This window comes from Athalia rosae, chromosome 1, assembly GCF_917208135.1.
Source record: "Athalia rosae chromosome 1, iyAthRosa1.1, whole genome shotgun sequence".
In the NCBI taxonomy this organism is placed as follows: domain Eukaryota; kingdom Metazoa; phylum Arthropoda; class Insecta; order Hymenoptera; family Athaliidae; genus Athalia; species Athalia rosae.
Window position 1 is genome coordinate 12,459,719 of NC_064026.1, and position 21,118 is coordinate 12,480,836.

Sequence of the window (21,118 nt, forward strand, 5' to 3'; positions counted from 1 at the left end):
ATCCCATGAGAGCAGCGAGCTCGTCGAGTAATAGACAGGGGTACGTCAGTGAGAAGAATGTAACTGTGGGGGTGGAAGAGGGTCGCTACCTACGTAGGTGCGTGCCGAGCGGTCTGTTACCATGGCAGTATCCGGTCGCGTCCGTGTGAGAGGGACGGGGGATGAAATCGTATTACTGGTGCATTGTGGGAGCTGAATAGCCCGCATTAGAGCCAACGAGGTTGTACCGTCGGTCCCTCCGTCCGCACCCTCCCCCCCCCCCCCCTCCCCCCCTGACCACCACCCACGTGCTTACTCGGGCGCGTTCTCTTCTTCTTCTTCCGACCGCGCCGCTACGGGGATCTCGCGGATGCCTTGTACTCCGGCGTCCCTACCGTCTCCTACCCCCCTCCGTACGTTCCTCATTTTGCCTCTCGAACCCCCTGCCGACTCTCGAATGTGTGTATAACCGACATTCCACACTGTTTACGTACAATGAGAACGTGAGATTTATGGAAATTAGGAGAGTTAACAACGCGGAGCTCGCCGACTGCGAACGTCCGACGGCTGCACCGTTTACAGGTGAAATCGCCTAGCCACCCCCCCCTCCGCGGATCGAGAGGAAAAACGCAAAAGACTTTTCGCGTCGGGGTTGAAAAATTTAGCGTAAGAACGAGAACGCAGGGTTTTGTTCTCTGCCGATCGAGAGCGGCCAATTGCGTTGGAAAAAATTTATCGCACGAGAGAGAGAGAAAAAAGCGATAAACCTTGAAAGTGGTTATCCCGCGTACACGTAGGTTTAGCGGGTGCACTAATTGCGAGTTGTTACGTGTAGAGTTCGAGGCAAAAACTCGCTGTAGCAAAGCTGAGCGATGAGGATAAAGTTAAGAAAAGAAGAAAAGTATACAAAAAAAAAAAAAGTGAAACTAATTTTCAAACACGGTTCCACCTACATGAGGTTAAACGATAATTGCGATTTTCGCAAGTGAGTTGTTGACCGTGGGTACGAGTCTGGGTGGTCGGAGAGTTTGCGGGTAGCGAACGAGAGGAGGAAAAGTAAAAAGTAGAATTTTCGCGGCAACCGTAGGAGAGCTCAAAGGTTGGAAGTTGGCGAGCGCAATGAAGTGTGAAGTAGCAAAGTGGCAAAGTGGTAATGCGAGTGGGGCACGGCTGCCGTATTACGTCTGGCTACGGACCGAGGTAAGAGTCTCGGGCCATCCGAAGCTCAGAGGTTAAGGATAGCAGCCGAAGTAACGGGCGGCGGGGGAGGAGAACGAGACGAGGTGGACGAGGGGAAAGAGGATGGAAACGGAGGTGGGAGTCTCCTTGGCTCGGGGGTTTCCAACGGGCATCGCGGGCTCTCTTTCGCGAGGCGGCGCCGGTACAACGAGGATTCACCTCTCGCTTCCACCAGAGGCTCGCCCTCACCCGAACGCTCGCGAGATGGTGTAAGTCTAACGGTGTATGAGACGAAGCGGAGAAGAACAAGGGGATGGAAGAGCGAGGGATGAAGAGTACGGGTACCCAGAGGGCACCGGCGATACCTTGCGCCTCCGGTAATTGCTTCGACTCAAGAATGCAATATCCCTTTTCCAAGACCACCCCCCCCCCCCCCTCCCTCCGAACCCCTCTCCATTCGCGTACACATACTTCTTGCCCGCTTTCCCTCTTCACCGTCTCTTCACTCGCTTGATTTTTCCACCGTTGCGTTACTTCATTTCTCACCCTAGATATACACGTAAACACGTACACATGTATTACATGTACGTACACCTATAGCCGAGGAACAAAGTTCAACAGTTCTCATTGTTGTATCGTTCGTTCTCTGCAAACTCCCATCGAATTAACAGTTCCTCGAAGAATGGGAGAAGAAAGATACCCGTTACATTTCTCTATACGAAAAATTAATTAGAGAAACAAAAAGTCGTAAAAAAAGGGAGAATCAGCAGGCGCATACTCCTGGGTGTGCGGAATCGATGTCGATTCGCGCGTGTGTCTGGTGTAACGCGGGAGATCGCGAGACCGTTATCGCGATGGGAACCCCTCCTTCGCGACGAAGACGTGAGCGACGAAAAGAGTGGCGAATGATACTTTTAGCAGGGAATAAAGTTTCAACGGTTTCCCGCGAGGTTTGGAAGGGTAACGGAGATATGGGAGAAGATAGCTGAAGGAAGGGAGAGTAGGGACACTGAAAAGTCTGACCTTCCCGCGCGATTGTCCGTCAAAAGTTTACCGGCTCGGTTACGGCGGAAGGTGGTGGTATCTCGCCACTGGCTCCGATAAATTCGGCCGCCCACCCAACGGCAGGGGGTAGAAACGAAGCCGAAGGTTAGGGGCGATGGATCGCGAAACAATTCCGAAGCTAGCAAGAACTTCGTATTACAGGTATGCTCGGGAGCTGATGCTGCTGCCACTGGTATTTTATAGTGTGTAGTAGCGGAGCACGAGAAGAACGACAACGGCAGACCTCCTGGATGGCCAGGGAACATTTGGCGCCCCTATTATTCGAGGGAAAACAGACAACGTCCGTGTGTGTATCGGGTATATATATATACATATATACGTGTACACACTACAAATACACCAACACAAGTGATACCAGGCGGACACACGCATATTCTACACTCTCGGAAAAGCGAAATGGGAAGTGGAGTGCGGGAGTGGGAGTGGGAGAAGTTGTATTTCTGCATATATACTCTGAATTCCCAACGTATTTGCGGTGGATGGTTGTACGCCGGTGCGTAGTTCGTTAGCGTTAATGAAACACGAGTTCGTGTACATACGTATTTTTATTTCAATTCTGTTTCCGTAATTTTTGGTTTATTTTTCTTTTTACCGTTATATGTCGAAGGTCTGGTTTGTTTTTTCATTTTTTTTTTTTCCTTTTTTCTCCCCCTCCCCCTGTCATGTTTCACTTGTCACTTTTCATTTTGTCGAAGTTTCGAGCCTCCATTCCTCGGTATTTACCTCAGAATTTTTCGGTAACACGTGACAACTGTCCTTGTTTTTGTTTTTGTTTGTTTTTGTTTTTTTTGTTTTTTTTTTTATTCGGGGGTTTTGGTAGACGGCGAATTTCGAGGTGGACGACGATTATCCGGGGTTGAAAGGGGTGTACGGAAAATCAACTTACCAGCGTCGTTGTCCCCCGGAACTCCAAGGCTGTCGCTGTTATCGTTGATAAATGCCTCCGCCGTCGAGGTAAAGGTCTGAGGTGACAGCGTGAGATCCGGTCCGCTTTCGCTGTCAAACAGTTCCAAGCTTCCGTTTCCTGAAAGCAGAAGACAGGAGGAGGGGGATTGAGTTTCTCTCGGGTCTTTGGTCTTTGGACTTTACTTATTACCCCGAGTCTGAGCCGAGAGACTGAACTCGCAGAGAGACTCGAGTCGAGTGGGTTTTATATACCTGCGCCTTCCCGAGCCAGGTAATTAAGCTTCACTTTAAGCCCTTGCGGTAATTACGAGACTCGCTTTATTTCGTCTCAATGAAAGCGGGCTGCGCACCTGTCGCTATAGCATGCACGTCGACGCGAACTACGAAATTTCCGATCGAAGTCATTAATGACAGCCGGTAGCTCGCGTCGTTTGAAGATTCGACAAAAATTTCACCGATGACGCGACGTCAGACGCTGACACGATCAAAGGAATTCACGATGAGAGGCTGAGATCAAGGGCTAACGTATCAGACGAAGGGACCGCCGCGCTCGACGTTCATTAATTATAATGGATCATACTCATTGATCGAACCACGTTGACGATAAACCCAGTTCCGTTATCGCCAACTATGCCTTTCTTATCCGGGCGTGGATGGAAAGAAAGAAAAAAAATAGAAAAAAAAAACAAATAAAGTAGAGGAGAAACGAGCGCGACAATAAGACGGAATGAGAAAAAGACCGGAGGGGTTTCCGCGACTCAGTTCGATCCTTTCTTATCAATCCTCCGTGTTTATCCGGCTATTCGAATATGAACGAGTCAGCTTTCGCGAGTTGGGTACAAAGCCCATTGAAACGAGGTAACGAGGGTCCGACAAGTAAAGATATGCCAGCTAGCCACCTAGGAGAGCGTCGCCTTGTCATCGACTTGCTGCCGTACAGAGAACGGGCATTTAGGCAACCTCCGCACGAAATCCGCGCGAACAAAGTTCGCCAATCGTGCGGGGATGGCTGACGTTCCCTATAAATCCCTATCGAGGTAACACCGAGCCCAGCCAGAAGTTTCATGCGGAGTAGGAGGATCGAAAAACTAAAAGGTACAAAGTTTTTTATTTTTTCTCGTCATACTCGCGACATCGTACCGACGTTCCGTTTCCGACGAAAAATAAATTTTTCAAAATCCCCACGCGGTAAACGTCATTCGACCAGTTGTACGCTTCGAAATAACGTCGCTAATAGTTCCGTAAGAGCCTGTCCATTAATTGAAACGAAAATACCGCGTTGCAATGTAGTCTTTATTTCGAAACGATGTGAATTTCGATTCGGAGTTTATTCAATTTTAACTCAAGTATCCCATTCGATATCGAAGTTTTTAATTTCGACCGACCCGAAGCACGTGATACACGATATCCGTGCGGAATTTGTAATCAACAAAAAGCACGGCTGACCATCTATGTTATTGCGGATGACCCGGGTGAAATATATCCGTTGACTAGAAATCTTTTCATAACGTACACATCCCTGGGGTCGTTCCTTCCGTTCGTCATTCGAGCCGAATGAATGTTATAAAAAATACCCCGTGCGTGAGTTTCTCCACTACCCGACCGTTACCGTCGTACGAATCGACACGTTCGAGTTCAGCGGCACCCGGCGGCAACGCTCCGCCACCTTATCATCCGCTTCGCATTCGCCAACGTATAGATACGTACGTTACGCACTCAATCCCGGAACACGATGGCGTTCCGTGTCTAGCTAGTTAGATATGTAAATAATCCAGCGTCAAAGCCACCGTTGTAATACGGTAGCAGGACTAGTTTGCGAACGGGTGCAACACAGACACCGCAGGTCCCGGTCGCCTCGTTTACGCCGCACACATCCCTCTCGGTACCTTGCACACTCTACCTCCGTACGCCCCCGTCGCACACGCATCCACCTGTATGTATTTATGGGCTTCTCTAACGGCGTATGTACTCGCAATCTACATTTCATAATCTGTATACGTGTACAAGGTACCAACGTCAGTTGGATAAACAGCTGCTCGGCCGCAGCGGATCAACTTTACACAAACGCTGAGAAGCGACTTGCCGATATTAATACCGCGCCGCGGCTCGAATTCGCGCCGGACTTCACCAGTCGGTGGCGAACATTCGGCTGGGTACGTAATCGGATACGGTGCGGATAATCGACGGAGGTTGATTACCGGAGAGCTGGGGATCGGCCACGTCGGTCGGTGTGTTTCGAAGTAGGTAAACTGTTTACGTTAACTATTGAATTTTATTTTGTCACTTTTGGTAAGAAAAGGTGTTGCCTGTAACTTTTGAACCAATTGGTCGAGTCGTCCAGCTTTTCCTGGATTCTATATCGATTTTCAAATTCGATCGATCTGCGAATGACGTTAGGAGCGGAGGATCTCTCCAATCGCGTACGAAGAATGAGATAACGTGGGCTCGATACTTTCATGCCACTGACAATGGATATTTCGATAATCGCTGTGAAAAAAAAAAATCGAAGAAACATGCCAGCGGTGAAGAACGGCAATCGGCAATAGATCGAGTAACCGGGGTACCTCGGAATTAGAGCGTTTCGAAGCGGGAGACATCGTAAACCGCGATCGGATCCTGAGAAACGAAACAAATTGAACCGGGAGGAGTCCAGGTCGAAATACACGAGCAGGTGTACACGTATGTACGATTGCACGTACCCGCTGAAACACACAGGCATCGCGTACTCTCCGCGCAACAACCGGGTGTTACAGGTACATAGGTATACACCGCGGAGGTACGGCACCGGCCATCGCAGCAACGGCTACTGCGAGAATACAGAGAGAGAGAAGTTACGGGTAATTTCGACATCGGACAACGGCCGAACGTGCCCAGTTAAATCGTACCAACAAGGAACCCCCCCCCCCTGTAGGAACGGGCGGCAAGGAAGCAATTAGCTCGGACGTCGATTTAACCGCAGAATATTGTCGCGCGGTAACTGCAACCGGTTATATTTTCCCATACCGTTTAACATCGTTTGTATTGTTGTCGTCGTTACGATAGATTTGTCGCGCGTTCAGCTGTTGCTGAACTTTCAAATTGTGTCATCGCGTCACCGGCCCTACGTATATATATATAGAGAGAAAATTCACCTGTTGGGGGGTGATATTTCTATCCGTAGATACCACCCTGCGGATATGCTAGAAATATTGACGGGCGATTTACTACCGTGACACGTACGCGAAGCGACTCTCTCTACCGCACCACCTTGGTTTTATAGCTATATTTTCCGTCGGTTGATGATTGGCCGGCCGAGGCAACGACCGTGGCTAATTAGCGTGGAAAGGGATGACACGCCAGAAAATCGGTGGTCGAGTATTTTTACACCCTTCCCGCGATTTGAAATTCGCCGCTCGAATCCGTAGCTTTCGACGACGTACACGTAATACGTGGAAATTCGAGGGTGATTATTCGCGGAGCGTATAACGAATTTTTTTATTTTTTTTATTTTTTTATTTTTCACAAGTTTCGACAACAACGTTTAGCTTATCGGAATTTAGAGCTCTCACCCCTCTCCCATCGCCTAATTACGACCTGATACTTGTGCATTTGCAAAAATAAAGAACAACGTACACGCGGTATACCTATGGTATCGTTAAATAAATTGTACAACAAACGAGGCGAGTAATTGAATAAATATTATCTCTGAAATAGTGGACGGGGCTGTCTAACGATCGACGGTGTAAAGTTAATCGTTCCTTCCGGATATTTTCTTTGTCTGACTTTACACCGGACTGCATCGCGGTGCGAGTTGCGCGTAATGTTGGGTACGTTCGCAAACGCGACGACGATGATACCCCGTAACATCGTTGAAGTTTTGAAATTCACAACAAAGGCGTTGGGATGAGAATTGGGTACGATATACGCTGCGGTAGAGTTGCAAAGTTTGGGGGGGTGGTGGTGGGTGCAAACGAAGAAATAAACAAAGCGAGGAAAAAAAAAAAAAAGAACGAGATGGGTATCGAGTTTATTCGACGGGCGTCTCGCGTAACGCTCGTCGAAGGACGAACCTCGGTTATTAATTTTCTCGATGTGCACGGATGAGTTCTGTTCTGATTAGGTATAGCAGCGAGAGGGTGGAAATTGCGGTGGAAATGGAAGTAGAAGTAAAACTAGGGGTGGGAGTGGCGAAGTATAGTAGCGGGGCACGGTTGGGGATAGAATACAAAAGGGTGGCTAAATTGCTATCGACCCGATCGCAAATATCGTTTACTTTACCGCCCCTTACCCTGTCACCTGTAATAAGGTGGCCACCGACACCCTCCGCGTCTACGCTAAAAGAGAGCTTTTTTTTACTCGCCGAGTCTCCCGTACGCGTGCACACGCTATTTTAACCGAAAGTTCGATAATTCTTAGCGCCTCCAGTCCTTCGGATATTTTTATCGTTATTTTCTCGCGAACGCCGCGCGATCTATAATTCCATAAACGTTATTTACGCGGTATATGTGTGCACCACGTCGGAAAGTAAGTAACATATGACGGTTAGATTGAATTTGAATTTCGAGCACTTTCCTCAGCGGTGGGAGTAAACCGGCTACAGCGAGCGGGTAACGCGAGCACAGCTGCCGAGGATGGGAACGGTATGCATATTACATTAAGAGTCTTCGTTATCTTGTTCGTGCTGAAATGTTATCACAAAACTTAACCCATAGCGAGCAAGTGCGTTGAGCCGGTTTTAGGAGGGCAGACGACGAGAACGACGACGACGACGACGACGACGACGACCCCCGGCTTGGGGCTGGAAAGGGGATTCCCCGGTCGGCACGCAGCCACAATTCGAGCGAACCCGCGTGTGGCATAAGCTCGCGTCGCCGTCTCTTTTCCTCCCCGTCGGTGCTTTCGCCCTCTCTCTCTCTCTCTCGCCCTCTCTCGCTTTCGATCTCTCGACGCGAGGGAAAAGTTCGGGTATCGCCGAGGTCGCAGCTCAACCCTCGAGGGCGTGGGGACCGTCGGCGCGTCGTCGGAGTTCCGTCGAAAACTCTTCTTCGCGACTTCGACTCGCTCCCGAATGGCTGCCCGCCGTTGGACGGGATATCAGGTTTTTTTTATTACTCCCGCGGAAACTTGACGGTAATTAAAATTTCACGCTGTACGCGCACACGTTGACGTCAACGCGCGACCCGCGTACACCCACCGCGCGCTCGAGCCCTTCGATTTCCATATCTCTACCGTCGTTTTCGATTTTACTAAATAATTTAATTGCGGATGATAATGCATAATTTATGGCGTTGGGAGAGCGTGTGTTCGGTACTGTGCGACGACGGTTGCCGCTGCTGCCGCTGCTGTCGAGTCCCGGTCGTCGGGCGTCGTGTACGTCCGAGCGAATTTGTGTTGAACTTTGGAAATTAATTTGAGACCCGCCAAGTTACGCGGCGGCTATTGTGGGTATTAGCCCCGGAGCGCGGTATGCCGTGGAACAAAGATAACCTAATCATATCGGGACAGACAGTAATTAATCGTCTCGATCAATAATAACGCCATCATAATTAATTTGGCACAATTAAGTATTCGGTCGCAACGAATCGATAATTGCCCAATTATCCAACGATTGCCTCTATAGGTATACTATGTACGTGTAACGACTTCAAGAAGCTCATCGTTATTGTTTCGCGTTCGCCATTTCTAAAGGCCATCCGGAATTCGGGAGATTTTTCGCACCGCTACCCGAATCCACCCCCGTGGCAGACATCTCGACGATGATACGGAGAAACGGGATACGTCGAAAATCGCTAGTCGTTCTTGAAATTCTAACCAGACCGCTCAGCTGTATTATTTAAATAGCTCCGGGTCAATTTGCAATCAGTCTGCACTCCTACGCGGCAGTAGACGAGTATACCCCGGTATTTACCATAATGCGATAAGAGCCGCGGTATCTCGTACATTTCAACGAGCCCTCTCCCTCCTCTATATCTCGTCCCTTTTTTATACCCTATTTCCCTGCCCCGGAGCGAGATTTCCTTTCATCCGATTGGTCTGGCCCGTGTACGGCGATTGGCTAAGAGGCGGGAGATCGGAATCGCGGCGAATACGTACGCCTCGTGTGTCGACTCGAATCCAAAATATCTTTTTCATATTCACGGTGACTCGACAAGGCGTAATGATGTTCACGGGGAACAACGCGATGACCCCGATGACCTTCCGGTTCTATTTTCAACAACAACGGATATAATTTCGCGACGTTAGCCCGAAGGATGAAAAACGTACAGTTTCGTACGTCGCACGCTGTAACGTGAAACGATTGCATAACGAGAGCTGGGGATCGAGTGTTTTGTATGACAACGACCAGATTCCCGGGTGTTTACCGAACGGTCCCCGCGAGAATCGAAGCGCGGTAACAAGCTTCGCTTGGGTGTGCGTCGTGCGCGGCGAAATATGTGGAAACACGGAGGAGTGGGGGGGGAGGGTAGGTCACCGAGCGAGATAAAACGGAAATACAGGAGTTGAAAAGAGGGTGCAACGTAGGTCACCGCATCTTGTGACGAGGTGTACTCGGTACATATTTGCCATGGGCTTACCACGATATTGGCTCCAGGGTCCCGCCGCTAATACTCACCAACAGATACCGCCGGAAGCAGAGTTTGCACTCCCGAATGTGCCGTAAGACCAAGATTGATTCAGGGGATTTCGCAAGGATCACCGGAATCCCGTGGGTAAGAAAAAGAGGGGATTGGAATTCGGGACTTCCTTCCGTAGGTATACCACCGTTCGATTCGTAAAATCACCGAGAATTCTAGGTTCGGAAGATATACGGAATGGGGGCGCCCAGCACTGGCTGTCTGCTGATCGCCCGGTTCATCGGATTTTACTATTTCTGGATATCCACCGCGGTTTTGCCGGGAATTCATCCGAACCATCGGCGGCAACCGTCTGGTCGGGACTCGCAAATAGTACCGACTTTCGACAAAGCTTTCGCCGAAATCTTTCCCACCCCCTACGCCCGTAGATATAGAAAGGAAATAATGTGAGCCGGTTTAAGCGGAATCACCAACCCCCTACTCTGCACGGTTCCCTCTCTCTTTCGATTTGCTTACATTTGACGCTTTCTGCCGGCGGCACTTGCGCGAAACCAACGCGACGAACGGAGCTGAATAAAAATTTTGCAATTTCGTACGGTTATGTGGGTAACTAGGAAACGCATAACCACGACGTATCGTACACAACCGTAGCTTGGTTAGTGATTTTTGAGTACACGTGTACACGTCGGTAACCGCCCCGCTTGGTTGGTGGGAACTATATGTATGTATACCTATAACGGAAGACCGGGAAATCGGCTTACCTCCCTCTCCCCCCGTAGCCGGCGCAGCTTCGAACCGAACTCGGAAAAACAAAGAGAACCGGGGTGGCTTAGGTGGTAGGGGACCCCAGCCAACTCTGCGGTTTGTTGTTTTAATTGTAATTTAATGTTATTTATCGTCTCGAGACTCACGAGCGAACTTCCAGCTCCTCGTCAAGCTATTTATCTCACGAATCTCTGGAATTTTACCTCCTCGCCGTGCCCTCCTTACGAACGATGTATAATCCCCTTCGCCCACACCCCACCCTCCGCAACATCCATCCGTCCATCTGTCTATCTCTCCCGCTCTTTCTCTGCTTTCTCCTTTATCTTTATACAGGGACTTTCCCGACCGGTACCAAGAACTTGCTGCAAGAGCACGGAATTATTTCAAAGACCTGACAAATGAGGCTCCCAGCTCTGGCCTCCGGATAACGAACCTAGGATGCAATTACACCATGAAAACAGGCGGTAGCATCTGTGCTCCGAACCTGCTGATGCATTTCACGTTATATCGCGAAACGTGGAGAGAGAGAGAGAGAGAGAGAGGTGAGAATTAGAATAGATCATTGTCAGAGTTAGTCCCCATCCACCGCCTTGGGAGGAAACCTCCATTTTTCCATCCATCCTGCGGAAAGAACTTCCGTGCGTGTATAGTTGGTACCCACGAATCGCGAGGTGAGATTTTCCGACGAGTCGACGTAACGGAAGGAAAAACCGAATGCGTATCGAGACGTGACTGGTTCGTTTCGTAGGGGTGATCGCGGGTTAAGCGAGGTCGCCGTTCCCTAGCCTGAAAACGGGAGGAGTGGAAGGTTGTTGGTCAACGCGATGGCCGGGGTGGTACGCCTGGCACGAAGTCAAACAGCGTTCATAATTCACGAAGTTTCGTTTGCGATAGTTCGTTGGGTTCGTTGCGGTATAGTATCACAATAATTCTCTACCCAGCTATACTATTCGATATTATGAATTCAAACCCCGTTACTCGCCCCAGCTTTTTATTATCTCTTTCTATTCCACGGCGTACCCTATGTGAACAGGCAATACAAACATTAAACCATTGTTTTATCCAGTCGGAAGAATGCCAAGGAAAAATCGTTTACCCAATACATATATATATATATATAAATTGTTGAGATCCGCGAATATTTATTTGCACTTTTCAGTTCTCCTTTTTCTCTTCCCATGATTTACGTTTCTTGCCGTACGGCCGGCGAAGAGAAACGAGGGAATTAACCGGACAGGTTAAAACTGAATGGCTCTAACGAAGCTCTAAAATCTGTAGCTTGATTCTCACCCTCCGGCATAAACGCCCTTTTGGCCTTGCCGTTTCTTTTTTTTTTTTTTTTTTCTTTATTCCCGTTCCGTTCCGTCCTCCCATTCCACGTGCTCAGTTTGCTCCCCCACGGTGTGGGTTCGGGATTCTGCCAAGTTCTCTGTCCCACCCCACCCCACCCCACCCCACTCCCCTTTTCCTTCTCGTACGTGTCCTTTAACCAAGACTCGAATACGTGACGGGAGGATAATGGCTCCGACACGGACAAAATCTGCCAACCAACGCCTCGGGACGTATGTAATATGTATAGATTATATACCGCGCGCGGAATTCGTTCTATATGTTTCCGCACATACACTAATACGGCCACCCCTAAGATCACATCACGTTTTGTCATACCGGTCGGACGTTGCAGCGATGCAGAGCTGAAGTATAAAAATTTATCGTAACATGTTCTCACATTTATCATATCCTTCGGTTTGATCGTCGAGCACATCGGTGGAATTGGACTCGATGAATACAAAGTGATTTTCATACTTTTGCCGGGGGGGTACATTAATATCACCCGTCGCGAAACTTGCCCGAGCTCTCACGTAGGGTTGAGATGAATTTTGTGTGTTTTGTAGACACATAAGGAGAGGTTACACCTTGTAAGGGTTGCGGAGGCGCGACCACATTTCTCACGTACAAACTACCCTCCTAATCAATCGCTGGTTTCCCCAACCCACCCCCCTTGTCCCTCGGTTCCGCGCAGCGCGCACCGCCGCGAAACTGAAGCCCAAAGTCGTCGTAACGGGTCGACTCTGCGATAAATCTTACCCTCGTAGAGTAGACTCGCTTTGTAACGGTAGACCTGGTAACGAAGATACATAATATACCGATCAGCAGCTCGATGCTAAATTGCCGATGAATTATTTTAGACAAAATGGCGAGCCAGCGAGCCTGCATTGATTTCGGGACCGAGCCTTCTTTCCTCGTTTCATTCATTTATTTTCTTCGATTCATCTCAATGATGTAGGATTAAGAGAAAAAAAAAACAGAAACAAAAAGGAAGGAAAATGAAACAAGCGAAATTGAAGGAATCACACCTGTAAATTGAATTATCTGTGAGGTGGGATGTAAAAAATGCACGGCAACTGAATTAATTATTATGCTCGAGCAGTTAGATGGACGCGTATTCGTCGCTATGAATTCAAATGCCAGGTGAACGAGGTGGAAAATTTTACATCGGCCAAGTTTCGCGTAATTACTATAATCGCACTCGTTACGCTTGATAAGAAATCCGGTGGCGACATTTACGCTTCCGAAGTTATGATAAAAATTGCTTCGATTCGCTCCGCGCGCTCGACATTCTGCAAAGAATTCCGAAGTCGTAGCGGGAGGAGAGCGCATGGGGTATACAGAAAAAAAAAACAAAGAAGATATCGAGGAGCTACGCTCTTACCTGTTCCGGCACCGCCCAATCTAAGGACAGTGTCACCCTGTAGAGAAATCGAGAGGGTGGCGGTGTCCTCGAGACGCGCGAGTACCTCTTCTGGGATGTCTTCGGGTTCGCGAAGTCGAAGCGTTACTTCGCCGCCGCCGCCACCCCCTGTGCCCCCACCGGCTCCCCCGGGACTCATGGAAGCGGAGTACATGAAAACCGAACCATACCCATGCAGGGATTGCAGAGGCAATCTCACGCCACCCACCTCCCCCACTGGACCCTGAAATCAGACACCCCTAAAGGTAAAAATGGTTGTTTTTTTCTCCTTTTCCTCGAAAAATTTGTTTTCGCCCTTCACAATTTTTATGTTGAACCAAGAGAGAGAGAGAGAGATGAAAAAAAAAAAAACAAAACAGCGAAAGAAAAAATAAAAACAACGAATGTTATCCGCGAGGCGCGGTGTTTCTTCGCCGCTTTGGTTTAAATTTTTCGACGAAGTTGTACCAGTCCCGAAGCGAGATCTCCGATACCTCGGGAGTTTCTCAGACCCTGTTCGCCTGCCTCTCGCAGACTCATCCCGCGCGCATCCTTAAAATTCCCTGCGGGACCCTCCGAACGCCCCTTGTTTCCCCTCGCCGAATCGTAAACCCCGACGGTCCCTCACGAACACACGACCTACTTTCGTCTTATATCAACCAAATCCAACGCGATTCTTCGTCTTTTTTTTTTTTTCTTTTTTTTTTTCTTTGCTTTTCTCTTAGTTCGAGTTTTTTTCTCCTACATCGCAAATTAGTTCTCGTGCGAAAATTGTCTACTTTTTTTTCTTCTCATTTTTTGGATCTTTTGTAACCCACACGGTGAAAAAATCACGAGATTCCTCATCGGTGAAAATAATATCCAATTTCATGAATTATTGAGGCAAAATATCTGTTCTGGGAATAATTAATTAATTAGTAAATGATACAGAGACAAGAGGGATTGGTTATTTTTATCGATATATACGCGATAGAATTTCAAATCAACGCCTCAGGGAATCAGAAGGGCACAGACAAAACTTTTCGCTACCGTGATGGCGGTCCCCGTCGGCAGTGTACAGAATTTCGTCGAACGAAACGAATCATATGTACAACTACTTCACGTGGAATGCAATTCAAAAATTTGTCGCCGCAAAATATTTTTCATTCTTTACCGCAGACGCACGTCTGGCAGCCAGTTCGGCGCAATTTCGGAATACTCGAGTATTCGAGTGGACTGTCGCATCTTTTCAATTTTTAGAGTACGCCCCTCTGGTTCTCAGCTCGTGACGTGATTCGGATCGTTGATGGAGAATAAAATCGAATGAATACCTGAAACGTTAGTTACGTAATTACATCCTTTAATGGCATATTATAAGAGTGGATGAAAAAAAGGCGAAAAAAAAATAAAATTATTCGCGATACTCGAAACTCCATGGAATAATAATTCGATCCTCGAGTGGAGGGTCGATGTATATATATATATATATATATATATATATATATACGACGAATGGACGCCACGCCGTACAGCGCTCCATTCCATTTCGCTAATTGGCCTTCGTCAAATGCTCCCTACAATATGTAATTTTCTAGCTGTTCGAGCACAGCACCCGAATTCCGCGTAGAGTATACTTCGCGTTACGTCGGAACGACGCGTTATTACGTTACGACGAAGTGAATTATTTTCGAAGCAAAAAATATGTATGCGTATGTAAAAATATGAACGCTGATGACTGTGAAAAAATTCGGTAGCGAAATTTCACGGGCATTTCCACGAAATGTCTATGATCGGCCGTCCCTCCCACCGGGGCATCTTTTCCGACTTTACCCTACAGTCGTACAATCTCTACAGCTCGAGTATACATAACGTCGCACAGAGGAAAGTACGGTGATGATCGAACGGCCAGTCCGTGGGAAGTGCAACGCTTGACGCACGCTTTTGTACGGAGTAGTCCAATCTACACGGTCAACCGATCGTCCCTACTTTCCACCGCACGCGTGTACGGCGCGTCTCCGCGATACACCCGTGCAATATTCACACGGCAGCTGCAATACCCGCTAACCACTCTCACTGACAAATGTAGAAACTGCAGCTAGCGGCGGCGGCGGTATGTGACGCGAGTCGTCTATTTTAATGTTCATATTCCCAAATGGATTTTTGAATGTGGCTACTCGACGTACCCGCTAGTTGCACAAAGTTGAAAGTAGAGCGCAGGGTCACCCCGAGCATTATTATCACAGGTATCTATACAGCGCATCTATTCATCATCTATAATCTAACGTGAGTGAAAATGAGAAAAAGTCGATAGTTGACTCTATTCTAATGCTTCTTATCCTTCGACGTGTTTATAATTTTGCTGTTTTTTTTTTTTTTCTTTCTTTCTCGGCTGCTCTCCTGCCGCAGGTGCGCGAAAAGTTGAGGGATTCACACGTGCGAGGAACGGCGCGTGATTATAGTTGAGTGAAACGAACCACCGGTGAGGATGTGTTGCCACCGTTATTACTGTTATTATTATTATCGAGGTCAATATCGAAGTTGGGCTTCCGGAAGTAGGAAAATGTAAATCGATCCGGCAGCTCCCTCCGCGTTCAGAAGGAACTACTTGTCGTTTACTGGGTTATTTACAGGACGAAATTAGCAATAACTTTTACCGGCCGCCCTTAGGATCCTTTCGCGCGTCAACTTTTCTCGTTCCTTCCTACGTCGTTTGACTTTACGATCGGCTTGTTGACGAAAATGTGCCGGCGATAAAAACTCGAGGTCGTCGTCCACCGGAGCCATCGGGCGGAGAAATGGGGGGCGGGGCAAGGGGGGGAAAAGAGAGAAATCAAAATAGTGAGAAGGAAAGACGGAGAAGCGAACGGAGTCCGAGGGGCTGCGGGTTCGGGTTTTGGGGTGACCCCAGAAGCTGACGCAGAGTAAACAACGGCAAAGACTCGTCGGTCGTAGGAAAAAAGAGGAACCCGTGCAGTAAAAACCTGTGAAAGAGTAAACGAGATGGAAAATCAAAGAGAGAGAAGAGTTGGGTCCGTATAAATCAGAGTTTTGCGAGTTGGTGAGCGTATACATATCATTAGGTGGTTTGGGAAAAACGCGCTTCGACATTTTGGTGAATTGCTGCGAGAAAATAAGCTCGGGTCTGCCAAAAATTTCTAAGTACATTCTCGATGAAGTCGTATACATATATGGTGAACCTGTAACCGCGTATCGATGCAAATAATACATGTACAATACGTACGAATGTGCGACGATACAAAGTGTTACTAAATGCGATAAAGCAGAAATAAGCCACGTGCGGGTTTACAGAGGAGCACGGACGGAGGACTCAACGCCAATCAAAAGGCTCAGATATTTGACTTTAATTCCGGGTTATTCTCCGGACGAACGCGTCTGTCATTCGTATAATTGGTCAAGCTGCCGATTGGTCGCAATATTCTCGACACCACCCTTCCGTATACAACTCCAATATATTTCCACGCTTCGCGTAACGTGCTGCAGGGATTCCCGACGAAGGGACAGCAGCGGCAGCGCAACGTCGACCGGAGCAGAAAAAGGGATGGAGGAAAGAGGAGAGAGGAAAGAGGAAAGAGGAAAGAGGGTGGGAAAACTGCTGCCCATTGTCGTCCCGATTCGTTCGAAAATTTACGCTTCGCTAGAACAGCTCGCTCGTTCGTCCGTCTGCAGCCAAATTTGTTATGGCTTTAGGTATGTATTAAATATAGAATACCGTATATACCGCATAGGTATACATATACTCATAAATTGAGGGACATGCCCCGCGGTGGTCGTCCGCGTATTCAAAATAATAATAAATAAACTCCCCCAGAGAATCGAATACTCGCGAGGACTTTTTTTCTTTCTTTTTTTTTCTCTATATCCGCACTCCCGTATACCCTCCGTACATTTATTGATTTCCCTTGTACAGAGGATCACGTTTACCGCGATCTACAAAAATCTCTACGACCCGCGTCGTATCACATCGCACCGTATGGATCTCGCACACGCGCCCTTCGTCATTTTTCGAGTAATCAGGCGCCGATAAAAACTACGCGTAACGCGACGCCGTGCCCCGCGCACCTGGGGGTTAAATGCCTCGTTTGTATCTCTATATCAATCTATCTATACCGTGTACACGGCGTACGTATAGACGTGGTTTATATCGGACGGTACGAACTCCGGGCTTAGAATTTATCGTGAATAAGACGAGGCGAGGCCGAAGGGACGAGGAGGAGTCTGAGTGTCTGGGGTTCCATAGAAAATCAGCAGCCGGTGCTATAATCCGATTCGATTCCATCTCTGCGTTCATTTGGCGACGCAGCTTTCGCTCGCCGTGTATATTTCGAGAGAAATCTCAACCTATGGCAAAAGCTTTTCCACGTATGTACGTCGGGGGAGCGCGGAGCGGAATGGGGCACCCCGAAAATTTCGTAAAAATTTGTTCGATACGATCGAGATGGACCTCGCCTCTCCCGACGAACCATCTTCATATTTTACCACTGCTTTTCTACAACAGGGTGCAACGTTCGCACAACTTTGGGAATCGTTTAAATGCTAGGTGAATAGGAATGGAATACGTTGTAGACAAATGATTTTTCGTTGTTTTCTGCACGTACGTGTAAGTTTGATGAAAAATAAGAAAAAATTTTAGGAATATTCCATCCCCTTTTGTCGACAGCGACCCGAAATAGTCGATAGAACGCAAAAGCCATTTTTATACATACAGGTACGTGACCAGAATACTTTGAAAAAGAGCGGAAAAAAAGAAGGGCGGCTGAAAGGAGAAGAGAGAAAAATAATAAAAATAAAGAATTGCGAAGGCCTTCTTTCGTCCGTCCGTCCGTCCGTCCGTACTCCGTCGATCCGAGGAGAATGAAAACTCTCCAAGATTCGGCCACGTCAGAGGCTACCGGCTGTCCAATATTTTCCTCGATCCACGTTCACCGCGTGCAACCGAACCTTCGAAAGCTTCGAACCAGCTATATTTGATCCTCGCATGTCTCTACTGTACGAACACCTTATAACGCACGTCATACGCACACGATACGCGTCGGATAAAGTGGATGCATAAGGTAAAGGTGAACACAAGGTACGTACACACACGCGCACAGATACGCGAGGCGAGATTGTGGTTTAGGTAAAGGTGGGCATAGGGTATACTTCGAAGCCTGTCCTCCCATCTCAAGCCCTTAGCCTTTCCTCGTCCGGAACTGAGCTTTCAAGGGTCCTAAAAAATGATCTATCAAATTTGCGCCGTAAATCTATAGACCACTAGGCGGCTATACGAATTCGGACGTAAAACGAGAGACGAAGTGATAAAAGGTCCAGCGTACAGGTGCTCCAGGTCGAAAAAAAATCACAAAAGGAATTCAATTAGCGCAGCTACTGATTTGTAAGGGAAAAAAAAAAGAAAAAAAAAAATGGTTACGAAGCAATGTATTTCGCGCCATCTCGCTTACGTGTACATCATACACTACCAGATTTGTAGAAATTCGCGGCGACGGACGTGCGCGCCCGAAAAATTCAAGGAAAGTAAGGGATGATCCGAGGGGTTTGCATTCGGGTTGATCGCGCGAGGATGGAACTTGAATCCATAATCCGATGTTGAATTTACGAGCGAGAAGACCCCGCCGCCGGGATTGGCCGCGGTGCGCGAGAGACGAAAGGAGAGAGAAGGAAGAGGGAAAAGAAGCGGGGGTCTCCGTGATAAAGCGAGGCCGAGAGGGCGTCGGTGAGTGGCCCAGAGACATTGATCACCGAACAACGCGATCAATCAAACTGCCCAACGTCGTCCGGTAGATACGCGTCTCCACTCTACCCCGTACGAAGGACTTCTACCGATCGTTTAATACCCAACGTCCCACCGCGAAGACCGTTCCGCGGTGTACGCGGTAAAGTTACGAAGAGACCACTCCGAGCGGGTCAATTGTAGATGAGTCGAATCTACCGTCGCGACACCGTTTCGAGTCGTTTCCGATTGTACGGGAGAAAAATTTGAGAAATTAGCTGTGAAAGAAAAATAATCGTTGATCTCGTCCCGCCGAACGAGGATCGCCGAGTTGACGCGCAAATCCCCCGCACGAATATAATTTCACGTTCGCAAACTTGTATACATATGCGTGTGAAACGAATTCTCCGAGGTCGTCTCGTCAATACCGATTCAGATTTGTGTTGTTGTGCAACGTCCCTGTACGTCGCGGCGTTTCGTGATGCCAACGGTTCACCGTACGCGACGATCAGACGCGTCGGTCCTGGGGGTACCGACGCCTTTCTCCCCCTCGGTTCGATCATTTTTGTCCAGCGAACCGCGCGCGACGGCTAATACCTCGGCGTAGGTTTACCTCGTGCGTGTGCGCGCGTGTACGTACCTACGTCGGGGTGCGAGGGCGATTAGCTCCTCTGGGGTGCTGCAGTCACGCCACGGCCGACCGACGGATCGACCGACCGACTTGATTATAAAATAAAGAGGCCCTCCCACCCTTCCGGTCGTTCCTTCCCTCGTACCTTTCCGCGCGATTCTCGCGGCTCGTCACCGCGAGGAAAATAATAAAACGGGACTAGGTACGGGCGAGAGAGAATCACAAAATTCCTGCGGCGGGCTTCGGGATCACCGCAGCGGCGTCGGGATCCACATTCGCTAATAACGGCTTAACTAGATCCTCCCCCTCATATTATATTACGACTATAAATTAGAGACCCTTGTACGCACGGCAGGTACGGAGGGATAGTAGGTCCTCTCGCGTTCTCTTCCGCGTATAAACCAACCCTCACCGCTCACGCGTACAGGTATGCGGGTGTGGGGTGTATACCTACGCGTCGTACAAGACCCAACAATAAGTGTTAGCGAATAGTACGGGTATACCCGGTATGTACTCGACAACTGCTCACGTGTATATCTGGTATGAATATATTACATACGCGTCCATCTATCCATGTACACACCTCGATATAACTACGGTGGGAAATGCTTTGCGAGGGAAGACACTCGTACTTACTGGAATTTAAATATGAAATTTACACACTGTGCGCGGTGTAGTACGCGCGACGTATAGGTGTAGTACAACGGTATCGGAGCTACGTGCGCTTACATGCAACTAAGCTTCGTCGAAGTGGAGGTTCGGCAGTTTGGTTTAAATACCTGCCAATAATAACACCGAGATTCTAAACCCCTTCGAAATTATGGGTAAAGTTTTCTGCGAACAAACTAAATCTCAAGGTGCATCACCCACGTTGGTTACACGGATACACCGAACGAGAACCGCTTCTGCATGGTACCAGTGTAGCCGATACCTGCAGTTTGCAGAGTCTGTATCGGTGTTGGGTAGTAAATTTTGAAACCGGAGCGCGCGCACACACACCTTCGATGGGATGGGATAAGGAAATTTGTATGCATAAAAGCGCGAAGCCGAGTTGTTTATGATTTTACAACGATGGAAATTTTGGAAAAAAAACTGAAACTACGCAAGTTGAAAAACGAGCGACTCGGAGTGAAATTGGTACAGCGGTTGAACGATACGGGGGTATCTTATACGTCGCGGAGTTTGATAATCATTCGACGATAATCGCCGGTTATCGATCTTCGTCAGAAATCGTAATTTCCGTGTGGATTTATCTATACAGAGTGAATATCGTGACGCCGGAGTCGCTGGCTGCACGTGAGCGCGCTGTCTCGTCAGGTTCGGTAATTCACTCTGATCCGAAACGTTGACGGTGTCGGGTCGTTCTTACGAAGCCCTCGTTTCACTATTTCTATAATATTTTGTTATCGGTGTGTACGCCTCGAGCAGTGAGATAACCACATTTTACGGACACTCGCAACGTTCGCCGTATCCCTTCGGCTGTGGGTTTTTTGATATCGGGCGAGTGCCGCGGCGTCGAGATCCACCCTGTTATCGCGGAAGACGCGAACGAAGCGGCGCCCCCTCAGGTACGCCTCCGTCAAATATTTTATTATTTAACG

At 48.3% G+C, this 21,118-nt stretch overlaps 1 protein-coding gene across 11 annotated transcripts in view; it reads right to left on the minus strand.

Moving 5' to 3' along the window:
- LOC105687062 (mucin-4) overlaps window positions 1–21,118 on the minus strand; it is a 198,626-nt gene that overhangs the window by 74,012 nt on the left and 103,496 nt on the right. For all 11 annotated transcript variants that reach the window (XM_048648935.1, XM_048648929.1, XM_048648930.1 and 8 more), the window contains 2 exons: window positions 13,162–13,423; window positions 3,110–3,247 (listed from right to left, as the gene is read on the minus strand). In XM_048648935.1, the coding sequence (XP_048504892.1) occupies window positions 3,110–3,247; window positions 13,162–13,423 (400 nt within the window). The remainder of the gene's footprint in view (window positions 1–3,109; window positions 3,248–13,161; window positions 13,424–21,118) is intronic.